This window comes from Fusarium graminearum, chromosome 4 (assembly GCF_000240135.3).
Source record: "Fusarium graminearum PH-1 chromosome 4, whole genome shotgun sequence".
Classification (NCBI taxonomy): domain Eukaryota; kingdom Fungi; phylum Ascomycota; class Sordariomycetes; order Hypocreales; family Nectriaceae; genus Fusarium; species Fusarium graminearum.
Window position 1 is genome coordinate 1,957,746 of NC_026477.1, and position 19,641 is coordinate 1,977,386.

Genomic DNA, 19,641 nt, shown 5'->3' on the forward strand with positions numbered 1-19,641 from the left:
CCGCATATGAGGATGGCATACTTTTTATCGTTTTGTTGCTGACTGTCCTTGAATGATGTGAAGTTTGAGTTGACTCGGGTAGACACAATATCTTGAGGAACATTAGCCTTTTCCAGCAACAGTTTAAGCCAGCTACCTAATTAAGCATATCTCTGTTCTCTGATACTCCAAGCCACTATTTTAGCAGACTTCCTAATTGAGTGTCGAGATAACAGATCTATGGGCACTTTTTGAGCCTACCTAGTTAGTCTAAGACGAAGGTCATGAGACATATTGCCTAGACCAGCAACCACTATAGATAAGCCATGTTTTGGAAGCATCTACAGCTATCAGAATACTGTAATATTGGATCTTGCAAGATATCTTTCCTGAACTTGTTTATTTTTGTTTCATTCGTCATGTGATCTGTAATCCGACTTCCTATGCCATGTCTCAACTCAAGTTCTATCTAGATCTATTTGCACGATAGCATCTCCCCCACGAATACTCCGAACCTGTCCAACTCAACGCCAAGGGTCCATGTCTCACGTCTCGGACGCCAACTTCCCCAAAAGGCAGGTTTACAATTACCCAACCCCACAGCTTTTCTCTCCATGCAGAAATTCCACCTGTCGATCGCCGGTACTACCTTATCAGCGTGGGAGCGTCACAGCCTTTAACTGGACCCTGAGTCTCCAACCCGGCATTAGCACGTAGCGAATAGACGCGCAACATCTGCCGGTGCAGCGACACCATCAGCGCTGGTTGATGCCCATGCGCTACTCGCCTATCACGATGCCTCGTGCCTGAGAGATCAGCGGTCTTGGATTCCTAGAAGGGGAGATATGTCTTTCTATGCGCCGGGTGTTTGTCCAACAAGGAAGGAGGGTGAATGCGCAGTCTCTTGTGCATTCTCCGAAGATATACGGACTGGAAGATGAACGGAAGAAGTGCATCTGGAGTCGACTGGTATAAAGAGACAAGTACAGCGTGTCTGTGATACTACTCACTCTCTGTGCATCACCTCTCTTCGTTATCCTCTCCCACACAGTTCTCTTTACCGTCTCCTCTCTTTCTTCATCCCGAAGATTCAAGATGAAGTTCTCCCTCGCTGTCCTCCTCCCCGTCGCTGGTGTTCTGGCTGCGCCTACGCCGGTAAGCCAACCCCTCTGAACTGTTGTCAACTTTCTAACGTTTCCAAAGCCTGGTATCCCTAGCGATTCTACTGCCAGATCGCTTTTGAGCGGCCTCACTGTCTCTGCTCCCACCAACACCGACACCTACAACAGAGATCTTTTCCCTCACTGGCAGACATACGAGGGCACTTGCAACACTCGGTAACTACACCCATAGTGGAAAGAGAAAGAACAACGCTGACGCTACTCATAGGGAATTCGTCTTGAAAAGAGATGGTACAAATGTTGTGACCAACTCTGCATGTGCCGCCACGTCTGGCACATGGAAATCCCCGTACGATGGCGCTACCTGGACACAGGCCAGTGACATTGACATTGACCATATGGTTCCTCTGAAGAATGCCTGGATTGTAAGCCCCAAACAAACTCTTGCATCATTCGTCTTTCTTACGGATACTAACATATCAACAGTCTGGTGCTGCTTCTTGGACTACTGCAAAGCGAACTCAGTTCGCTAACGATGTAACAAGGCCTCAGCTGTGGGCAGGTAAGACACCCGAGTCACCGATTTGCATGACAAAAGAGCTCGTCTAACGAATCTTTTAGTTACCGACAACGTCAACCAGTCCAAGAGCGACAAGTCCCCCGATTCGTGGAAGCCTCCCCTGACCAGCTTCTACTGCACCTACGCCAAGAGTTGGATCCAGGTCAAGAGCTACTGGCAGTTGACCATCACAAGCCCCGAGAAGACTGCTCTCGGCTCTATGCTTGACTACTGCTAGGCTTGCTCACGGTGGAGATGATGGTCTGACAGTTGGGGAGTCGGATATGAGTGTAGTGTATATACCGATCAAGATACTTTATGATTATCTTACAAATATTGCGTCGTCCACGTTACTTGGGGAAAATTGTGGTTTTATTTCGTATCGAGCAACGAGCTTATCATCTCAGTCCATCCGGTCTTTCGGAGGCGCAGATATTAAACTACAGGACATTTGTTCCCGTTCGTCAAGCGTGCTGCGCAAGGCATAGCGCAGAACTACTTGAAGAAGCATCAGGACTTGTGTCAAAAGACATGAAACTCAATCAGTAATATCGGTTTGACGGTATCAGGTGTCCAAATTCATTCATCGGCACCTTCGATATGGCTCAAGCATATTTCGAGGGTCATGCACCATGGTAAATTGTCCTGGTTGAAACTTCTGGACCATTCGCTGTCATTCACAGTGAGAGCAGAAAGACACAGGAGGGTGTGCTCTAGAGCTTTTTCTATCTATCGATCGTTGTTATACATTTGTTACATGTCTCGTACATCATTAAACCTGGTGCTTCCTCATCTGCGACAGTATTCGCATTCGTGCCCTTATGTAGCCGGTCTTGTTACGGCTTCTCGCTTTTTTTTATTTTATTTTATCCCGACCCCATTCTAAACGAAGAACAAAACAAAAGAAAATCCCGATGCATCTCTGCAGTGTTTTCCACTCTGCCTTGTGCCTCACTCGTCTTGGTTATCTCTTCGGTGAAGCCAGGCCTACAGTTTAAGTACCTGATTAGCCTTGACCACAGCCTCTTCCTGGGTATGTCCATCTCGCACCAAGAACCCGACCATGATCGCATGTTGTTGGAGGGTTTCAGCACGCTTTTCCGCCCGCTGGGACGCGCTCTTTCGAATGAAGGCTAGGTGAAACGGTTTCTTGAGGGCATATGGGTGATCGGCCGGGAGGCAGCGCGCATGGGGCTGGTCGGGGGGGAAGTCGACATCTGCGAGTGCTGGTGCCTCGGTGCCAGCAACCTCGGCGGGATGCAACTGGCCGCCAAGATCATTTACTAGTTTCTTGAAGCGGCGGCGGCCAATGGCGTGATCGGCCATCCATCTGATAGAATGAATGTATGGTCGGGGCATGGGAGTGCGGAACGAGTTGACGTCCAAGTTGATGTCGGCACCGTACTCTTTGACTATCTTTGAAAACAGGTCCTCAAGGGGCTTGCTGCCACTTTCGACATGGTAATGGACGATGGCTCTGGTAATGTAGCCCAGTAGTGTGTTACCGTTAGAGTCACAGCGGTTGATTGTGAAGACGACGGGTCCGAAGCCCCATGCCTCAGCCCAACGTTTCTCGGACTCCGCAATGTCATTAATGTTCTTCTTGATCACACGGTTTTGGCCATTCCAGTCAACCATGGCATGCTCGCCCATCACCAAAAGGGGATGTTGGTAGGGAGCCATTGTATGCGGCATCATGGGGTTCATGTTCCAGCCCAAAAGGGTGGAAAGGGCGTCGGTAGTTCCAGTCTGGGCTTTGGGGGTGCGACCACGGCTTCCCTGCAACGATGTCTTGAATGCAGTATGAAGAGGGTTACAGCCCCGGTTGTCGACGAAGTTTGGTACTTCATCGTTCAATTTTCGGACGAGGAGGTTAGAGAGAGCAAAGTTGCTCTGGGCCATGACAGCGATATGGTAGACGGAGCATTGGGACTCTCCAGTGGGCGAGTTGATTAGCTCGGGATATTCCTCGATTGCCTTTTCCGCCCGATCAGCACCGATATGTTTGGGCACAGCAAGGAGATGAAGGTGCAAAAGTGTCATGCGATCCTCAGCACCAACAGGAAGCAAGCCGGCGGGGAATGCAGACTGTCCAACGAAAGGATAAGATTCCTCCCAGAAATTGGCCAAGATCTTGCAGGTGTAGTTGTCCTTTTTGATCAAGCACACAAGATTGGGTGCCCAGTTGATGTTGCTGAAGATGCTTTGGAAGGCCGGGTAAGAAGAAGAGAACTTAACCAGCTCATCGTATGACAAAATCGCCTGGAAGTTCCTGACATACGTCCAGGTTGCGCCCAGTTCGTTCAGCTTCTCGATTGTGTCATACATGAGCTTATGAGCAGCAATGTGAAGCATTGTGTAATCGCATGAGTCGCTGACTACTCCGTCTGGAGTATCCCGATCGATGATAGAGTTAAACACATTATCAACATAGGGCTTGAGAAGCTCCTCGGGGTACTTCTCCAGTCTACCCAGTGCTATATGATCCTCCTCACAGAAGACAATGGATTTCAAGCCACGGAGCTCACCATCCTTGATGTCCTGGGTATACAGAACAGTTTCGAGGGTTGCCGTGAAGTACTTGCAGGTAGCAGCAAGGTTTGCCAGGCTGCGTTTGTTCCGATATTCAGGATGTTCATCGGTTTTTTCGCCAAGTAGCTCAACAATGCGATAGCAGAGCTCCGGAATGAAAAGAGGGTTGTTTCGAGAAGCTGAAGCCCCGAAATTGTGGCTCAGAGAGCTGAGACGCTCGTTGTCAAAGTCAGCGTCAGAGTCAGAGCTTGACATGATGAATCCGTTCTATTTGGGACTCAGGGGCAGTGTTTGACAGTAGATAGTAATGAGAGGGGAATATGATGGGTAGGGGTAGGGTTAGGGGCAGGAATGGGTCTGGGTAGCCTGGTGTTGTGAGCTAGTGATGGGGGAAAGGAGTTCGGGACGACAATAATCAGTAGTCTGAACTGTGCAAAACTAGATGAAAGAAGTGATGCGGATAAAGATTATAACACCCTTTAATGTCTCCTTCAGGGCATAAGGGTTCTGTGCCTTGGGGATGTTTGGAGTTCCGGTGTTTTGGTGGTGGGGGAGAGAAGGAAAAGGAGTGGGAGAGGTCGAGCGGGAGATTTGCTTCAGCACCACCACCAGAAAATCAGGTTGCCACGGCACCGCATGCAAACAGAACCACATCATCAAGTCTAGAAGATTCCGCGTGACCTTTATGGCACTGGTCCTAACCAGAGGGGGTGCCCTGATGAGTCCGAGTGCTTGTGCCTATCAGTCCCTGTGCAGCCTGGTTCTATTATACACTGGCACTGGCAAATAGGCGCCCTCGAGGGTGAGAGACTAAGATATATTGGCTCTTAATGATGTATTCGATGCATCAAATATGTATCGTGATTCAATTTGCATAACTATAGTCCAGTTCCCAAATACTATGCAGCACGGGTGCATCTCATCCAAAGTCTTTGCCAACTTTGATCATCTGATACATTACTGTAACATTTTTTGACTCAAAGTATCATGACGTTTATGTATTATTCCATTCATATTACAATATCAATGCCCTGATCATCTGTTGGGGAGCAAAGCAGTAGTGACATGGCCCGCGTCCAGGCATTTGATATCCCACCACTCGAGAGTGGGGAGCTTGACTGGCAAACATTACACTAAAATCACATCATACCCCTCAATATATAAGCATTTGATGATATTAAACAAAGACACGACACGTTTTTTGCTACATAATCATCAAAATGCGATTTCTGGCCCAGGGGTTGGAGGTCTTTTGACACTCGGGCAGTACTTTGTAACTGCATGCAATACGACAACTTTAAAAACAGAAATATACTCTAGAATGATTTTAGATGCTAATCAAAATTTCTTTTTGTCTTCAACAAACTCAGAATCGTGCAATCAGTTGTGTTGTAGGCTCAGTGCGTTTCTACCAAAGCAAGCACGCATCCGGTTCCTCGAGACCAAGCCTTTACTAACTGTACCTGATAAAATCACCCACCAGATCAGTCTAGTAATTACTACGCATGAGAAAGGCGTCGAAATAGTTTGTAAGGATTCTCTCAAACCTGTCGTCGGCTTCGTTCTACACGCGGCGTGGTTTGCGATACCACAAGAAGCCCCTGAATCGCCTCAGAGTCACTTGGACATTTACAGAAATACTTGAATGGATCTAAGTATGCATTGTTAGTAGAATTTTGCAAGTGACTAGTCTGTAACATAGAAAGATCGTGGGCAAGGTTCGGTGTTGTGTTTGCCAGGGGGTCAACGACGTCGGGCAAGACTTTACGGGCTGTCGAAGCAAAGGCGCCGTCTTAATGTATATTCCAATGATATCCAGGCCATGTATCGAGCTCGCTTGGAGTGTCGATTATCCATACGGATGCTTTGTGACAGACTGGGGAATGTAGAAAAAGGCTGCTGGCATCGCTAGTTAGTCGACGACAGTAGGAAAGACCTTGCGAAGAGCAAGAACTCCAAGGAATACATCGTATGGCTAACTTACTGTTTAGAATCACAGGGCTTTCCTGATCGTTGGTTTCCTGTCTAATGGGTTCTGTTTGCGTATCATAGTACACGCCTGTCGCGTCGGAAAGGGGGGCGTTTCCTGCCAAGGCCTGTTGAAGAGATCATAGTCATTAGCAACGGCGCTGATGATTCGAGACAAGGATACAAGATGGAGCACATAGATTGGCGAGTATTGGTGTTGGGAGAAATGGGAACCGATTTTACTTCCTGCGAGAAAGAGGGAAGCCATTCAAGTTATTAAACACCCTGAACAAGTCCATGATTTTCCAATACCATCATAAAAAGCAATATCTGGAGAGTATTAGAGGTTGTTCTAATATTGAACAAAGGCGTGTCGGTTGGTTGTGTGGTGGAAGGAAGAACAAACCAGTACCTGCCTTTGGTGGTGGTTAGTTGTTCGGGCAGGTGGCAGTGGAGGCTCCATGTTGGTATGCTCCTACCACACCACGCCAGCCAGCCAGCACAGAACAGTAAAAGTCCCAACTTCATCCTTTACACCCTTCAAATCTCTCTGCAGCTCTTACTCCTACATTACAAGGTTGATAATACCGATCGCCTTTTGTCGAACTTGCGACAAGATGTCGCTTGGCCGCGATCTCCTTGCCGTAACCCTCGCCCATCGCTTTCTTGGCCTTGCTCTCAATATACCGACACGACCAGGCTGTAGAAGCAGTCTAATCCATTCCAACAGTACCTTATTGATGGTACAGGTACAGAAAAGTCCGAAGTCCGTGGCGCTATCTTTTTGGCGGCCAAGAGTCGTCTCCCTCCCGAAATACGATACAATCAGTAGCTAACCAAGGCAATTTCTTGAGATGTCTAGTTGTTTCTTGCTTTGCCTGATGCTAGTTCGGTACGCCTTGCCATGGCGTTGAGGTTTATCTTAAACCTATAGTTTCCCAATCTTTCCGACACTCCAACTAAACAAGTTCCTTGACCAAAAAATCGCCAGTGGGAATTTAGTCAGATCAGGAGGCCAGGAACTCCTGTTGCCGAGATGGCCTTGTATCTTCAACAGGACGGTAGACCAGTTGCAGTCTAGACTCACACCAGAAATGATCACGAAAAACACCGCCAGACCTCGTTACTTAAGCTATCACGACCAGCCTACAAACGGTTGCAGTTGAAACAAGCACATGGGGTGTCGGGGTCGGATTATTAACCAATCGAGGAGTCCTGTATTAATCGTGATCCTAACAGTCTAACAGTCTAACAGTCTAACAGTCTAACAGTCTAACAGTCCAACAGTCTTGACGATCTACTCCTTGTAAGATTCCAAAAAGAGCATGATCTAGTCGTCCCTTGCCAGCCTCCAAAGTTCCCCTTACACCATCTTCAGGGTATTGGAAAAGCTAGTCGCTAGAAGTGTCAAAGACGAAATTATTAAGTCGGTTGATTTAGACCAGGATTTTGGCTTATTTGCTGCCCTACTTGAAGCTCAGATGCTAACTTTTCGATTGCTACTAGGAAGAGTGCCAAGTCATGGTACATGAACCTTATCACCACAAGAAAGGTCTTGCCCCTGAGTGTCATTCTTTTCTGCGGGACTAAAGATGCCCTGTTCTGATGCTGCTGAAGCCTCAATAAGGAAATCTGTATTCACTATTAGCACTTAGCATAATGGGGGCGGTTGGCAGCCCTGTCTTGAGATACTTTCCTACTTCCATGCTAAACTCCATCTTGATGAAGCCGTTGTCAGAGAAATGGGACATCAACAAACTGACAATAAAGCATCTTCGATTCTACAGAAAGTTGGTGGAGCGGCAACCAAAGCATTCCTTTGACACGAAAACGCTCAAGATCTCTTGGTCGATTGTAGGGCATTATCAGCTACACTTCAGTACTACAGTCAGTTCTGTTCTCTTTCAATTGCACATATAGGGAGCTAATTGCATCGTTCCTAGCACCATACCTCCTAGGTCAGACTGGCCACTGACATCTCCTGCCATTCGTGCTCTTGTCGTTCAAAAGCATCGTGGTCTTCTTAAGGGAAGCCAATGTTTGAGGGTCACCAGATCTGAGCTACGTCGTCGCTGGCTCAACTACGAACCGAGTCTTCGCATCTTCTTATATACGTCTTTGATTATATTATCTGCTCACAGAATAAACAGGACGTCACTCTTTAAGTGTCTGGCCGACCTGAGACGGCGAGCACGACTAGACGATATGGGCAATTGGCACGGGAAAGAACCATTCACTTCTTCTATCTATTGTCTCTGAACTTGATAGTCAATTTTCTTCTGTCTACATATCCTAAATGCCGATGGAGGTTTTCAGTGTCTACTCTTGGTTTGCTTCGACTATCATCAAAGACTACATTCGCGCTTTCCATTACATGCCTCCGCTGTGGGTTCTAGCAATTATTATCGATAATCAGTATACTAATTGGGGGGTTTTACAGCTGTTTATATTGCCGGTGATATCCTTTCAAGTTTAAGACAGCTTTTTCTAAGAGACTGTTCCTATTCCAATGTCGTCCACCAGCAATCATCCCCGAGCCATCATGGGGCCGTCGGACATGCCATGGACTTGCCACTTTTAGAGAGAAGAGATATATCCATGCCGGTTATCTCGCTATAGATTTTGTTTGTTGTATCACGACTTTGGAATCAATGGGAAACAATCTACTTCGCCGGGTTACCAAAGTTCAGTCTTCAGGAGTAGCATAGTGACAACTCTCTCTTGTGTTTGGTATACGGCTCTTTCTGAGTATAAGACAATATGTCTCACGATGTTCTTAAATCTAGCTTCGAAGGTTTACAACTCGATAAGGACGGTGCCGATACCAATGCTTCAGCTAATGGTTGGCGACAAGGGTGTTTAATATCATTTATATAAACATCTTTCTGGTCTCCTAGGAGTGCCAGTCAGAGTAAGTCCGTCTCAAGCCGCGCAACTTATCATTTAATTGTACAACTCTAACTTAGTCTCTTCCAGGGATGCTTATCCGGCAGTCTATGCAATAGCGAACCAACGCGTACCGATCGACAAAAACCATGACTGGAGTCCCGATTCGACAACCCCATGCGCTTGATACAAGCAATTACGACCTAAGATAGTTGCCCATAATCGAGCTTAACTGTCCAAAATCTATATATACCAATTCGATGATCCCATATAAGCAACGGAAATAGCTGCACTTAGTTAGTCAATAGAGGTTTGACACCTCTGATTATGCATAGGCTCATAAGAAGATCGGCCGCCATTAGGGGATCATCGCCACCTCCGCATTTCCGATTGATTGGCAGCCATCTCTTTCCTTCATAGACACATTATTATTTCTTATTATTTGCATTGTATGCCCGTCGGCTGATCAATAAAAACTACCTATCCACCTGCCCACCAATTCTGGGCATCACTCATGAGTATTTGTGATGTCACACAGTACAGGGTGGCCCTCATAGCCGAATGGCGACAAGCCAGTATTTTCGTGACTATATTATCTTCGAGGAACTCCTGTAGAAACCATCTCTAATAGTCTCTTCAGAAGAGTTTGTAAACGAAATTGATTTCGAAACTTGCTGCACCATCCCCGAATCGAACTGAGCCACTCAACATGGAACCTTCGGCAATAGAACAGCTCAAGACACACGTTACGCCTTTCGGGTCAATATCTCAGGATTCCGGTACAATTACGAGATACTTTGACAGTTTTGGCGACTGTAAAGTCTTACTTATAGGTGATGCTTCTCATGGCACATCTGAGTTTTATTCTGTTCGTGCCGAGATCACGAAGTACATGATCGAAAACCACGGCTTCAATATTGTTGCAGTTGAAGCAGATTGGTCTGATGCCGAGCATGTAGACAGATATGTCAGACACCGCCCAGTTCCAGGGCAAGGCGCAGTGGAAACAACACAGATGGCGGAGAAGGAAAAAAGAGAGTCACCATTCTTACGTTTCCCAACATGGATGTGGCGCAATGTGGAAGTTCATGACTTTGTCGAATGGATGCGGTCTTACAACTCTGGTCGTGAAGTCACGGAAGCCGCTGGGTTTTATGGACTTGACCTCTACTCAATGGGGACGTCAATGAAAGCAGTCATCGATTATCTGGACACTGTTGATAAGGACATGGCAAAAGTGGCAAGGGGGCGATACATCAATCTGATGGACTGGTTGGAAGATCCCCATGAATATGGTTTAGAGTCGTTGGCAACGTCTTTCAAGGGATATGAGCAAGATGTCGTTGCAATGCTCGGGGATCTGTTGAGGAAACGGATCGAATATTCTGCAGCACTTGACGGTGGTGTCGAGTTCCACAACGGAGAGCAGAATGCTAGAGTTGTGAAAGGTAAATGGAACATCCGACGTCTTTTTATCTTCATTTCGAGTAGGGATTGACTTTTCCACAGATGCTGAGCAGTATTACAAGGCCATGTACCGAGGACAAGACAAATCTTGGAATCACCGAGATATGCACATGTTTGAGACCCTCAAGAGAGTCCTTGAGCATCGGGGTGAGGGTTCCAAGGCCATCGTCTGGGCGCACAACAGCCACATAGGTGATGCTCGCGCCACAAGTATGAGCTGGGCTAGTCACGAACTCAACATTGGGGAACTTTGCAAGAGGGCATTTGGAGATCATGCTCTTAGCATCGGGACAGGCACAAACACCGGTACTGTTGCTGCAGCTCAGAATTGGGAGAGTGACATGAACATAATAAAGGTCCAACCGGGGCTCCCAGGCAGTTATGAAGAGCTTATGCATGCAACGGGTATCGGTAACTTTGTCCTGGATCTGCGCAAAGGGAAATGTGATGAGAAACTACGGGAGGCGCTACGTGGGGAACGGCTGGAGAGATCTATCGGTGTGATATACAAACCAGAGACGGAGAAGGCCTCGCATTACTCGTATGCCATCTTGCCGGACCAGTTTGATGGATACATCTGGTTTGACGAGTCGAAACATGTTGGAACATTGGAGATTCATCAACCTCGATCGCCGCTGGAGTACCATGAAACTTGGCCATTCGGGTTATAGTTGTTTACTGATGAGGTGGCGAGTCATCCAAGAAGGGTAACAGTACGGTATCAGTAGTTCAACAATAAAAAATAGAGTTCCAAGTAAGGCCACAAGGGTTGTTTACTGATAGAGTATCTATTCAAGATAATAACGGGATATTTTCAAAAACAGGTGTCTTGTCCTATTATGGTGCAAATACACTCACGTCGCTCGTATCTAGCAGCTTGTTCGAGATTTATTACGGCACGAACTTTTTACTTCTTCTGCATCTCACAAGAACGTCGCATGAACCTGTAAGGCTTCACTACACGGACTCACGTCACGGAAAATCTTGTACTTGTCACAATTAGTATCTCACCTTTCGATTCACCGTTTTTAGCACATTTTACCGAGAGAATGTAAAATGGCCAGGGCAAACGTCGGATGTCTTGTCAAGCCGTGTCAGAAATATTTCATGAAAAGCACCTTGGAGTCTCACCATTTGATCCATAAGACTGACTGCCATGGCAGCAAGCGTAGTGTCGTAATCTCATTTATCGCTTTTGGCTTAGTAGCCCGATGTCCCTACTTTCCTACCCTCCGTTGTTGTGACAAAAGTCATGATTAGCAACCCCTCAATAAAACAAACAAGTCCAACTCCGAATCCGCGCCCAAAAGTCCAAAAGGTTTCCGGCTCGTAGCTAATACCTGTGTCGAGTGGAGTAGTCCTTGGGACTGACGACCAGACCACGTCCCTTCTTGGCACCTCGGTACACCGTCTCGAAAATGTCAATGAGCTCCTGCTTGTCCTCAAGAACCCACTTGATCTTGTTGTTGTCACCGGTACCCAGATCAATCATCATGTGCTTGTTTCGGAAGAAGAACATGAGGGAGCACGGGTCGTAGAGTTCGTACATCTGGTTGAAGTCGGGGACCTGGTCGATGTCGCAGAGGTATATAACGGCGAAGTTGCGGACCTTGTCGGCGATCTTGTAAAGGACTTCATCTTGGCGCATGCAGTCTGGATCCCAGTCACGGCCGAAGCGAATGACGACGAGACGGTCTTCCTCTGGAGAAAAAGTTAGTAAAGATTGCGTGCATGTTTGGAGATGCGATAGTGTTTACCTGAGAGGATGGCTTGGTCGACGTGCCAGCCGGTGTTGAGATGGGGAAGAACAACGGAACCCATTTTTTCTATGTTTCAAAGAGCTTTCGAGTACGTATGATAGTAGCCGTTTGCTGAGGTTTGTAGATTTGAGAAGAGCTCGTGGTAGTTTGTTATGGACGATGGAAAGAGAACCATGATGAAGGCGGCGGCATATAAGGTGGGTCACGGTCAATATCTGCGCTAGCCTGATTTGGCCTCAGGTGAACAAGCCTCACCTTGATTGAACATTAAACTCACCATCAACCATAGACATTCGTGAAACAATGTTACTATAAGTACATTTACAGTTTGCGATCTCCATAAACTTTCTCTATATGGGAGTATTATCATCTTGTATAATAACCTATTGTTCATCATACTCGTCAATAACACTCCTCGGCTTGAAATATTGGCCCAGGGGCTCAAACTTCAAGTGCTCAAACCCAAATGCATCAGGTCCTCCAATCTTTATTCCTCGCTCTGAGCCAGTCCACCTATCACTCGCAGCTATTCCCAGCACAACTACAAGTAATCCATATCGATACTCTGGTGTTCCAACCGCCTCTCCATTCTGTGCATCAATGACACAAACAAGATCAGGGACAATGGCCAGAACATCCTCTTGGAGCTCCTCCTTACGATCAGGATGAACCTTGAGAGCAGCGATGTTCTCGTTCTTGAACGGAATTTTGACGATGCCCTTGAACTGTTGCTCTGAGACTTCTCCGGAAGCTGCACTCGCTTCATCTCGAACATCGGCACCTTCGATAAGACACTCACCATAGACATGTCCATTCCTCAGCGTCCTTTCCACGCCGATGATTTTACCCTTCCACAACACTTTACCCGCTCCAGGACCACCGCACTCGTCAATGATAGTCTCAGCAACATTATCCACACGGTTTTCCTTACGTGCTCGAGCAACTGCCCGTCCAATCCTCCACGATTGAGAAAGCGTGTGTTCGATAGCCCAGCGCCTCGTCTCTGCTCCTGTCACTGGAGCATCTGCGGCGCCTACCTGGGAGCCCATCTCGCTCAGGGCAGAGCGTATGATGCGCTCAACGGCCTCATCAGAGGATGCTTTTGGCATGACGAGAACATTGCCGTTTCCGTCGCTCACAGCGATGGGCGACCAGATGGTCTCCCTTTCTTTGAAAACCACAGGCGTCGTCTGCCATTTTGTAGGATAAGCTCTGCCCATCCAGTCTCCATCAACTGTAGGTATATCCATTTGATCGCTCGAGCCAAGCAATAATCCGCTAAGGCCATTGGCGCCTCCAACTTCGACAGAGATCATGTGAGTGGCTGATGTGTTGCACATCTTGTATAATTCCTGCTGTGCTTCAAGCAGTTCATCGCCTGCAAGCTTTTCGATCGCGACAGTGGGACTTCCTGCTCCGCCGCCACAGCCAACCCGTGCATTGTCGGACAGATCTTCAGGGTTGACCACTCTAACTATGGCTCCATTGCGCAGCTGGGATCGAAGTCGAATCATCAGTCCGTAGGGACTACCGCCACCACCTGTGCCAAGAATGTAGCAACCTGTTGCGATCCATGAAACATCCCTCTCTGAAATATACCATGTTCGTTCCCTCACATCGGGGCGGTATGCCAGTATATCGAAATCCTCTTCCTCTTTTGTGTCACGCTTTGAACTTTGGTCTTTGGCACTCTTCTCGTAACTATCCATCTCCTGGTGCTCCTCGGACTCTTCGTTTGTTTCAGGCACAACACTTTCCTTCGAAAAGTCAAAGTCTCCTGTGGCTCGGACTACAAACCGAGTCTTGTTGGCAATGTACTATGTAGTAGTCAGCAAAGTGTCGAACAATTATTCTAGTAAAACATACTTGGAGTGGCAAGACTTCTTTTTCGACGACAGTGACGGTTGATCGTAGAGCCCCGGCCTTGACAGTCTTCTCAATAGCTTCCTGGCTGACTTCCTCTAGGAGTTCGTTCGCTGACTTCTTCACTGTCGACTTGACTGTATCCACGACGGCACTGACTCTCGCCATGGCAGCACCGATCGCATTGGCAACCTGTGACCACTGGGGTTTGAGCACCTTACTCGCTCCCTTGAGCTTATCAGGGGCAATGACGGCTCCACCTCCCACAAGAATCACAGGAATATCCTGAGGTGATGTCTTCATTGTATCGATCACCTTCTCCAACTTGTGCTTAATGGCCAATCTGACCTTGTCAAGCTCATCCTCGTAAATGGCGTCTTTCAACAGGGTTGCGTTTCCAATCTCCAGGCCTGGGTTAGCGAGAACCGTACAGTCCGTCGCTGTGAGGGTTTTTCCGCCGAATACAACAGCCTCCTGTGTCAACTTGTATCCGACACTGTCGGGACCTACTGAGATGCCGTTGTCTCTCCGTACAATAGAACCTCCGCCAAGGCCGATGCTCTTGATATCAGGGCACGAAAAGTTCATGCGAACAGCCGAAAGGTCGCTATAAGCTGCTTGTTGTCGAGGAAAGCCGTTTTCCAGAAGGATACCAACATCGGATGTGGTTCCTCCAATGTCCACCACCATCATGGCTTCGTCAAGCTCGTTCTGCACTAGAAAAGCAGCTCCTCTCATGCTGTTGGTGGGACCACTCGAGAATGTTCGGATAGGCAAACGGGCAGCTAGTTCGCCAGAAAGTACAGTGCCGTCATTCTGAGTAATGAAGACAGGACAGTTCAGGCCCAGCCTCTTGACAGGTTCATGGAAAGATCGGATTGTCTTGCGGGCAAAGGGTAGGATGGAAGCGTTGAGGATGGCTGCGTTTTCTCTCTCGAGGAAGCCGAGATTGGCGACTTCTTTAGAGCACACGACATCGCAGCCGGTTATTTCACCCTTGATGATGTCTGCAGCTCTTTCTTCTTGTCTTTCGACTGTGTCGATGGGACTGAACACGCCAATGACCACAACACTCTTGATTCCCTTCTCTTTGATGATTGCGCATTGTGCCTTGATCTCATCTTGGTTGATATCAGATATCAGCCGACCATCAACTTCCAGCCCACCCTTTACCAGAGCATGATGTCCCAGGATAAGCTCCTTCATATCACTAGGCCAGTCGACACATGGCAAGATATGCTTAGAGAAGGGTCCACAGAGGCGGATAACAGCGACTCGAGATAGTCTGGTGGCGTCTCTTTCAACGACAGCATTGACAAAGTGTGTAGTTCCGATGGTCACACTGGCGACTTCGTCAGGGCTGATGGAAGCCGAGCTGAGCATTTTGGTGAGGGCATTGTTAATGCCAACACTAGGATTTGTGGTTGTTGGTTCTTTGTGCCATGCGATGATGCCGCGATCAGGTCCTGAGGTCTTTAAAGGATCAATGAGGACGCCATCTGTGTTTGTTCCACCGACATCAATACCAACTCGAAGTCGACGTGCTGCTGTGGTTGCGCTCATGGTGGATACGTCACAGAGATGATCTCGCTTTGCAGTGCTATAATCACGATGAAGCAATGTTTTCAGTATGTAGGGACTGCCACCCGATATAACTTCACAGTGTAACGAATACGCCAAGTCTTGTAGTTACCTAATGATCCTGATTACCCCGATGCCGGCGAATTAGCTCCGCACAAAAGAGCTGTGAAGGATTCAGCTGTGGGGATCAACGATTTGGTGTTGATCATCTTGCCTGAGATAAGATTCTTATCAATCAGACGCCTTTCTAAAAGTACTGTGTACACACTTGAGCAAATGACACAACTTCGGCTACAATTGTGTTTTGAGGCAATTCTGAAACGACTGCTACACTCGGTCAGTCAGTTACCCTACACCGCGATGTGACCACCAAGTTTCATCCATCAGCCACCATGGCCTCGGCGATGATCCATCCGAACACCTAAAGACTACTGACTGTGTAGAGAGCGAGTCATCTCACTGATATCGCAAATGTGCCTTTAGGTTTAATTAAAACGTGATTTTTTATTCATACAATGATTACCATCAATCCTATCTTCCATGAGAGGTTCACTGAGCTGCTTAACAGATGCAACCCTAACTATCCCCGACGACTACCTATCGTCCCTTACTGATGAATAAAGCGTCCATAATATACTAGAGCCTGTATGCCGTTCCCACTGTCTCGCCCTTCGGGATGCTGATCCCGTTGGAAGAGAGGGGGAAAAAAGAAGAAGAAAAATAATAATGCCTCTCATGGGAAAGAGTCATGGAATCTTGCATATTCCTCGCGACGCCCTTAACGCCAAGTCTTTGTGTGTATACACCTGTCCGAGAGTCGCTTCGCGTGGAGTCTCTGCGGAAGGTTTGAAATAATGAGTCTCATGCAATCGTTGTCCCTGTATGCTAGTTTCCGTGCTTTCATCTATAGCCAAATAATCGCTTGAGCGTGCTTAAATCTCGATGGTCTTCATTGGTTCATCCACCAATTCAGGCTTCTTGCCATTCGCCTTTGGCGATGGCTCTTCCTCCACCTTAAGGAGGTCGGATTCCACGCGGGGGATGCTGGTGACAGTGGGAGTCTTGCTGTCTTGGCTGTGTCGAGGGGTTTCAACCTCTACGAGCTTCTCAGGCTGGATGTATGCGTCGGCAAGCTCGGGGATTGCTGTCTCTTCTGTTACCCGACTCAGAGGGGTCGCTTTCCCATAACCAGGCCCAGCACCGGGTCGAGGGCTGGCCAAAGGAGATGAACCGCTCAGACGCTGCATAGATCGACCTCGGCCCTCGCTCTCACCACCGCTTCCATAGGGGGAAGAGGAACGCGAGCCCAGAGGAGAGCTGGGCTTGGGGCCCATGGATCGTCTCTTGGAGGGAGCGCGTCGTCCGTACTTCTGTTCCATCCTCCACCTCAAAATGCTGAAATAGGGGGGCTCGACTCCTGTTCTCCTGAACTCTCGTAGCTTGAGCTCACTAGTATCTTCGTCTACGTACCACTTGCCGCTGTGGAGATCGTTCGCGACAACAGCGAGGAAGGCAGACCCAGAACGAGCCACAACGTATTTGGTGTCGTAGTCACGGCCGAAAAGAATGATCTGACCCCATTGGCCTCCAGGACCAGGTGCCAGGTCAACAGCCAGGTTGTTGCCACCCCAGTCGCGAACCAGAGGGATCCAAGAGCTGTGCGCGTATGCTTTTTGGACAGCGTTTGCAGGGACACAGTCCTGGCGAGACATGAGATCTTGTCTCCAAGGGCCAGGGCTGGGACCAGCACCACCGCCGGGCCGGGAGGAAGAGGCCTCACGGCTGCCGCCGAAAGCCCGGGAAGGGGGAGAGGGCTTAGCGACCGAGGTCTCGAGCAATTGTTGATTAACAGTCCTCCAGTTGTCCCACTCTTGCACAATTTCTTCGCAGTCAAGTAGCATATGGCTGAAGATGATTCCAGTGGGCAGTCCTCCTCGCTCTTGGCCGTCGTGAATCATAAGAGAGTCGCGGACATCCTGAGGAAGGGAGCAGTCGAGCTGGTGCTCCAGGTCGTTCAGATCGTTGTTGGTAGCACCCTCACAAAGCTGATCGAAAAGCTCTGGGTAGTTGTCATCGGCCCAGGAATCTATGCGCCTCCAGGAGTGGGCGACTGGGGGAGCAGGTGGAAGGCCATCATTAAAGTTCTGCATCGGGACGTCACCAGGGCTTTGCACCTCGAAACCATCGCCTTGGCTGGCATTGCGAGCACTCATTGACCTCAGACCGGGAGAGTATGGGGCACCCGTTGGTGCGAAGGTGTTGGCGTCCAGACGTGGGGAGCCTCGGCCTGTTTCGTCGGTATACGGAGATGAGACGTCGTTTCGAGAGTCAGAGGCTGTTGCCACACCCGTCATGATGCCACCACGACCGTCCTGCAGAGGGACATGGCGACCGGTTCGGTAAGGGGAGTCGAATGAGGAGTCTGGAGATTGTTTAGTTCATGGGCTTCGGCAAGTCGCAATGTGGGTAAAGGGGCGGCATACGTCTGTCATAACTGGTCATAGTATGCCAGAAAGATCTAATTGTCGCACCGAGACTGTTGAAGCCAAGGTTAGTAACGGCCGACGTCGGAAGGTTCGATATAGGCTTCAAGACTTACGAGGTCTCCATGGTGACGGAGGCGGGCGGCCCAAGAGCCAACGAGTGTGGAAAAAGGGTGAACGAGAGTCGGTTGTTAGGGGTCGAGATGCGACAAGAAGAGAAGAGCGGCGGCGGTAATGGGGTACGCCAAGTCGGTGATTATGAAAGGTAAAAGTAAAAGCGTCGCAAAGCCAAGTCGAGCGAATGGGAGAAAGCGAGGGGCAAAAAGCAAGAGAGCGACAAAGTATGAGCAGAAGATAGTAAGTGGTTGTTGATGATGTAGAATTTGATGGAAGTGAAGATTTCCAAAAGCCTGAGATGTTTGTCCAATCCAATGTAGTAGCTTCTGAATCCAGGGGAACCTAACAAGCCAAAATGGAGCTACAGAGGGAGAAAGGTGGCTGCCACTGCTCCGCTGGGTTCAGACGCGTGGGGTCAGGTCGGGTCGGATCCAGTCAATTTTCCTTTTTACAGTACAGACACCATGAAAGAGTACGTATCATTTACTGGACTAAATGCTGTAATTTAGTCGTCCAGGTCCGTGTAATTTAGTAGCCTGGCATGGACGGATACCTGGGTGAAGGATGATGATAATGTATGTATAAAAACAAAGAAGGCGGGTAACACAAAGTAACTAAAGGGGAAGATAAAGAGACCCTATGATGGAATGAAACAGGTACTGCAGTTCAATCCAATCCAATGGCTGGCGCAAGAGGTTGGGTTGGGGTTTGTCCCTTTGTTTTGTTGTTGATTGATGTTGATTTTCCAAGGTAACCAATGAATGTCTCAATTGGCTTAGTAGTACAGTACCTACAGTACAACAGACAGCACTGACACTAGCAGAGGGGGCCAATGTGGCGGATGTGCGCGGACTAACAAGTTAAGGGGCTGACAGTCCAGATAATGGATGGGCGAGGATGCATTACTGCAACACTGAGTGGTTGCTAAAAGATGGACAAGGGTGGGTGATGGAGCCTGAAAAGTTGGCATTTGTGCAGCGATAGAGGAGAAAGGAGGCCAACAGGAGAGTGTTCCATGATTTAGAGAGGATGCAGCTACTGCAGCCGATGAGCATATGATTTATGCAGGCAAACTTGATTTCATCATGGTAAACAACATTTTTACTTTTATGAATCAAGGTCTGCGGATAATTAGTTCTCAACTCAATTGATGGACGATTCATTCATTCCCATAACCGTCCACCTGACTACACCTAGCATAGGTAGTCTACGGTAGTTCAACTTACCGCCCGTTGTAAAACTCCTGAATTGCATTCCATATCCATACCCCTACCCAGTAGAGAAAAAACCCTCGACTCCTCCCGTGGTCCGGGTTTGAGACGGCC

General features: G+C 48.2%; 7 protein-coding genes across 7 annotated transcripts; 2 read left to right on the forward strand and 5 right to left on the reverse strand.

Moving 5' to 3' along the window:
* The first annotated feature begins 1,040 nt into the window (after positions 1-1,040).
* FGSG_06993 (uncharacterized protein) lies at positions 1,041-1,990 on the forward strand. Its single transcript, XM_011328373.1, has 5 exons — positions 1,041-1,134; positions 1,183-1,316; positions 1,369-1,525; positions 1,587-1,662; positions 1,722-1,990. Exons 1-5 carry the CDS (start codon positions 1,075-1,077, stop codon positions 1,895-1,897), a joined length of 603 nt encoding a protein of 200 aa, XP_011326675.1. The 5' UTR covers positions 1,041-1,074; the 3' UTR covers positions 1,898-1,990.
* Positions 1,991-2,646: 656 nt separating this feature from the next.
* On the reverse strand, positions 2,647-4,446 carry FGSG_06994 (uncharacterized protein; the record flags this gene model as incomplete). The annotated part of the gene is made up of 1 exon (XM_011328374.1): positions 2,647-4,446. The coding sequence occupies one exon, from the start codon at positions 4,444-4,446 to the stop codon at positions 2,647-2,649; it is 1,800 nt and encodes a 599-aa protein (XP_011326676.1).
* Positions 4,447-5,732: 1,286 nt separating this feature from the next.
* Positions 5,733-6,622, reverse strand: FGSG_13036 (uncharacterized protein; the record flags this gene model as incomplete). The annotated part of the gene is made up of 3 exons (XM_011328375.1): positions 5,733-5,962; positions 6,176-6,287; positions 6,566-6,622. The coding sequence occupies 3 exons, from the start codon at positions 6,620-6,622 to the stop codon at positions 5,733-5,735; spliced, it is 399 nt and encodes a 132-aa protein (XP_011326677.1).
* Positions 6,623-9,754: 3,132 nt separating this feature from the next.
* On the forward strand, positions 9,755-11,183 carry FGSG_06995 (uncharacterized protein; the record flags this gene model as incomplete). The annotated part of the gene is made up of 2 exons (XM_011328376.1): positions 9,755-10,493; positions 10,555-11,183. 2 exons carry the CDS (start codon positions 9,755-9,757, stop codon positions 11,181-11,183), a joined length of 1,368 nt encoding a protein of 455 aa, XP_011326678.1.
* A 549-nt stretch (positions 11,184-11,732) lies between these two features.
* FGSG_06996 (mitosis protein dim1) lies at positions 11,733-12,413 on the reverse strand. The gene is made up of 2 exons (XM_011328377.1): positions 12,270-12,413; positions 11,733-12,213 (listed from the first exon to the last, which is right to left on the reverse strand). Exons 1-2 carry the CDS (start codon positions 12,331-12,333, stop codon positions 11,846-11,848), a joined length of 432 nt encoding a protein of 143 aa, XP_011326679.1. The 5' UTR covers positions 12,334-12,413; the 3' UTR covers positions 11,733-11,845.
* Positions 12,414-12,655: 242 nt separating this feature from the next.
* On the reverse strand, positions 12,656-15,698 carry FGSG_06997 (uncharacterized protein; the record flags this gene model as incomplete). Its single annotated transcript, XM_011328378.1, has 2 exons — positions 12,656-14,089; positions 14,139-15,698. The coding sequence occupies 2 exons, from the start codon at positions 15,696-15,698 to the stop codon at positions 12,656-12,658; spliced, it is 2,994 nt and encodes a 997-aa protein (XP_011326680.1).
* A 504-nt stretch (positions 15,699-16,202) lies between these two features.
* On the reverse strand, positions 16,203-18,540 carry FGSG_06998 (glucan synthesis regulatory protein). Its single transcript, XM_011328379.1, has 3 exons — positions 18,316-18,540; positions 18,200-18,252; positions 16,203-18,138 (listed from the first exon to the last, which is right to left on the reverse strand). Exons 1-3 carry the CDS (start codon positions 18,324-18,326, stop codon positions 16,649-16,651), a joined length of 1,554 nt encoding a protein of 517 aa, XP_011326681.1. The 5' UTR covers positions 18,327-18,540; the 3' UTR covers positions 16,203-16,648.
* Positions 18,541-19,641: the final 1,101 nt, after the last annotated feature.

What these genes read in the sequence shown, in the direction of transcription:
- FGSG_06998 (XM_011328379.1), bottom strand. An exon ending in TATGACCAGTTATGACAGAC is followed by an intron (nt 18,139 to 18,199) that starts GTATGCCGCCCC and finishes AACAATCTCCAG; the next exon opens with ACTCCTCATTCGACTCCCCT.
- FGSG_06996 (XM_011328377.1), bottom strand. Translation starts at nt 12,333, where the DNA reads ATGGGTTCCGTTGTTCTTCCCCATCTCAACACCGGCTGGCACGTCGAC. An exon ending in CGACCAAGCCATCCTCTCAG is followed by an intron (nt 12,214 to 12,269) that starts GTAAACACTATC and finishes CTTTTTCTCCAG; the next exon opens with AGGAAGACCGTCTCGTCGTC.
- FGSG_06993 (XM_011328373.1), top strand. Translation starts at nt 1,075, where the DNA reads ATGAAGTTCTCCCTCGCTGTCCTCCTCCCCGTCGCTGGTGTTCTGGCT. An exon ending in TTCTGGCTGCGCCTACGCCG is followed by an intron (nt 1,135 to 1,182) that starts GTAAGCCAACCC and finishes ACGTTTCCAAAG; the next exon opens with CCTGGTATCCCTAGCGATTC. An exon ending in GAGGGCACTTGCAACACTCG is followed by an intron (nt 1,317 to 1,368) that starts GTAACTACACCC and finishes CGCTACTCATAG; the next exon opens with GGAATTCGTCTTGAAAAGAG.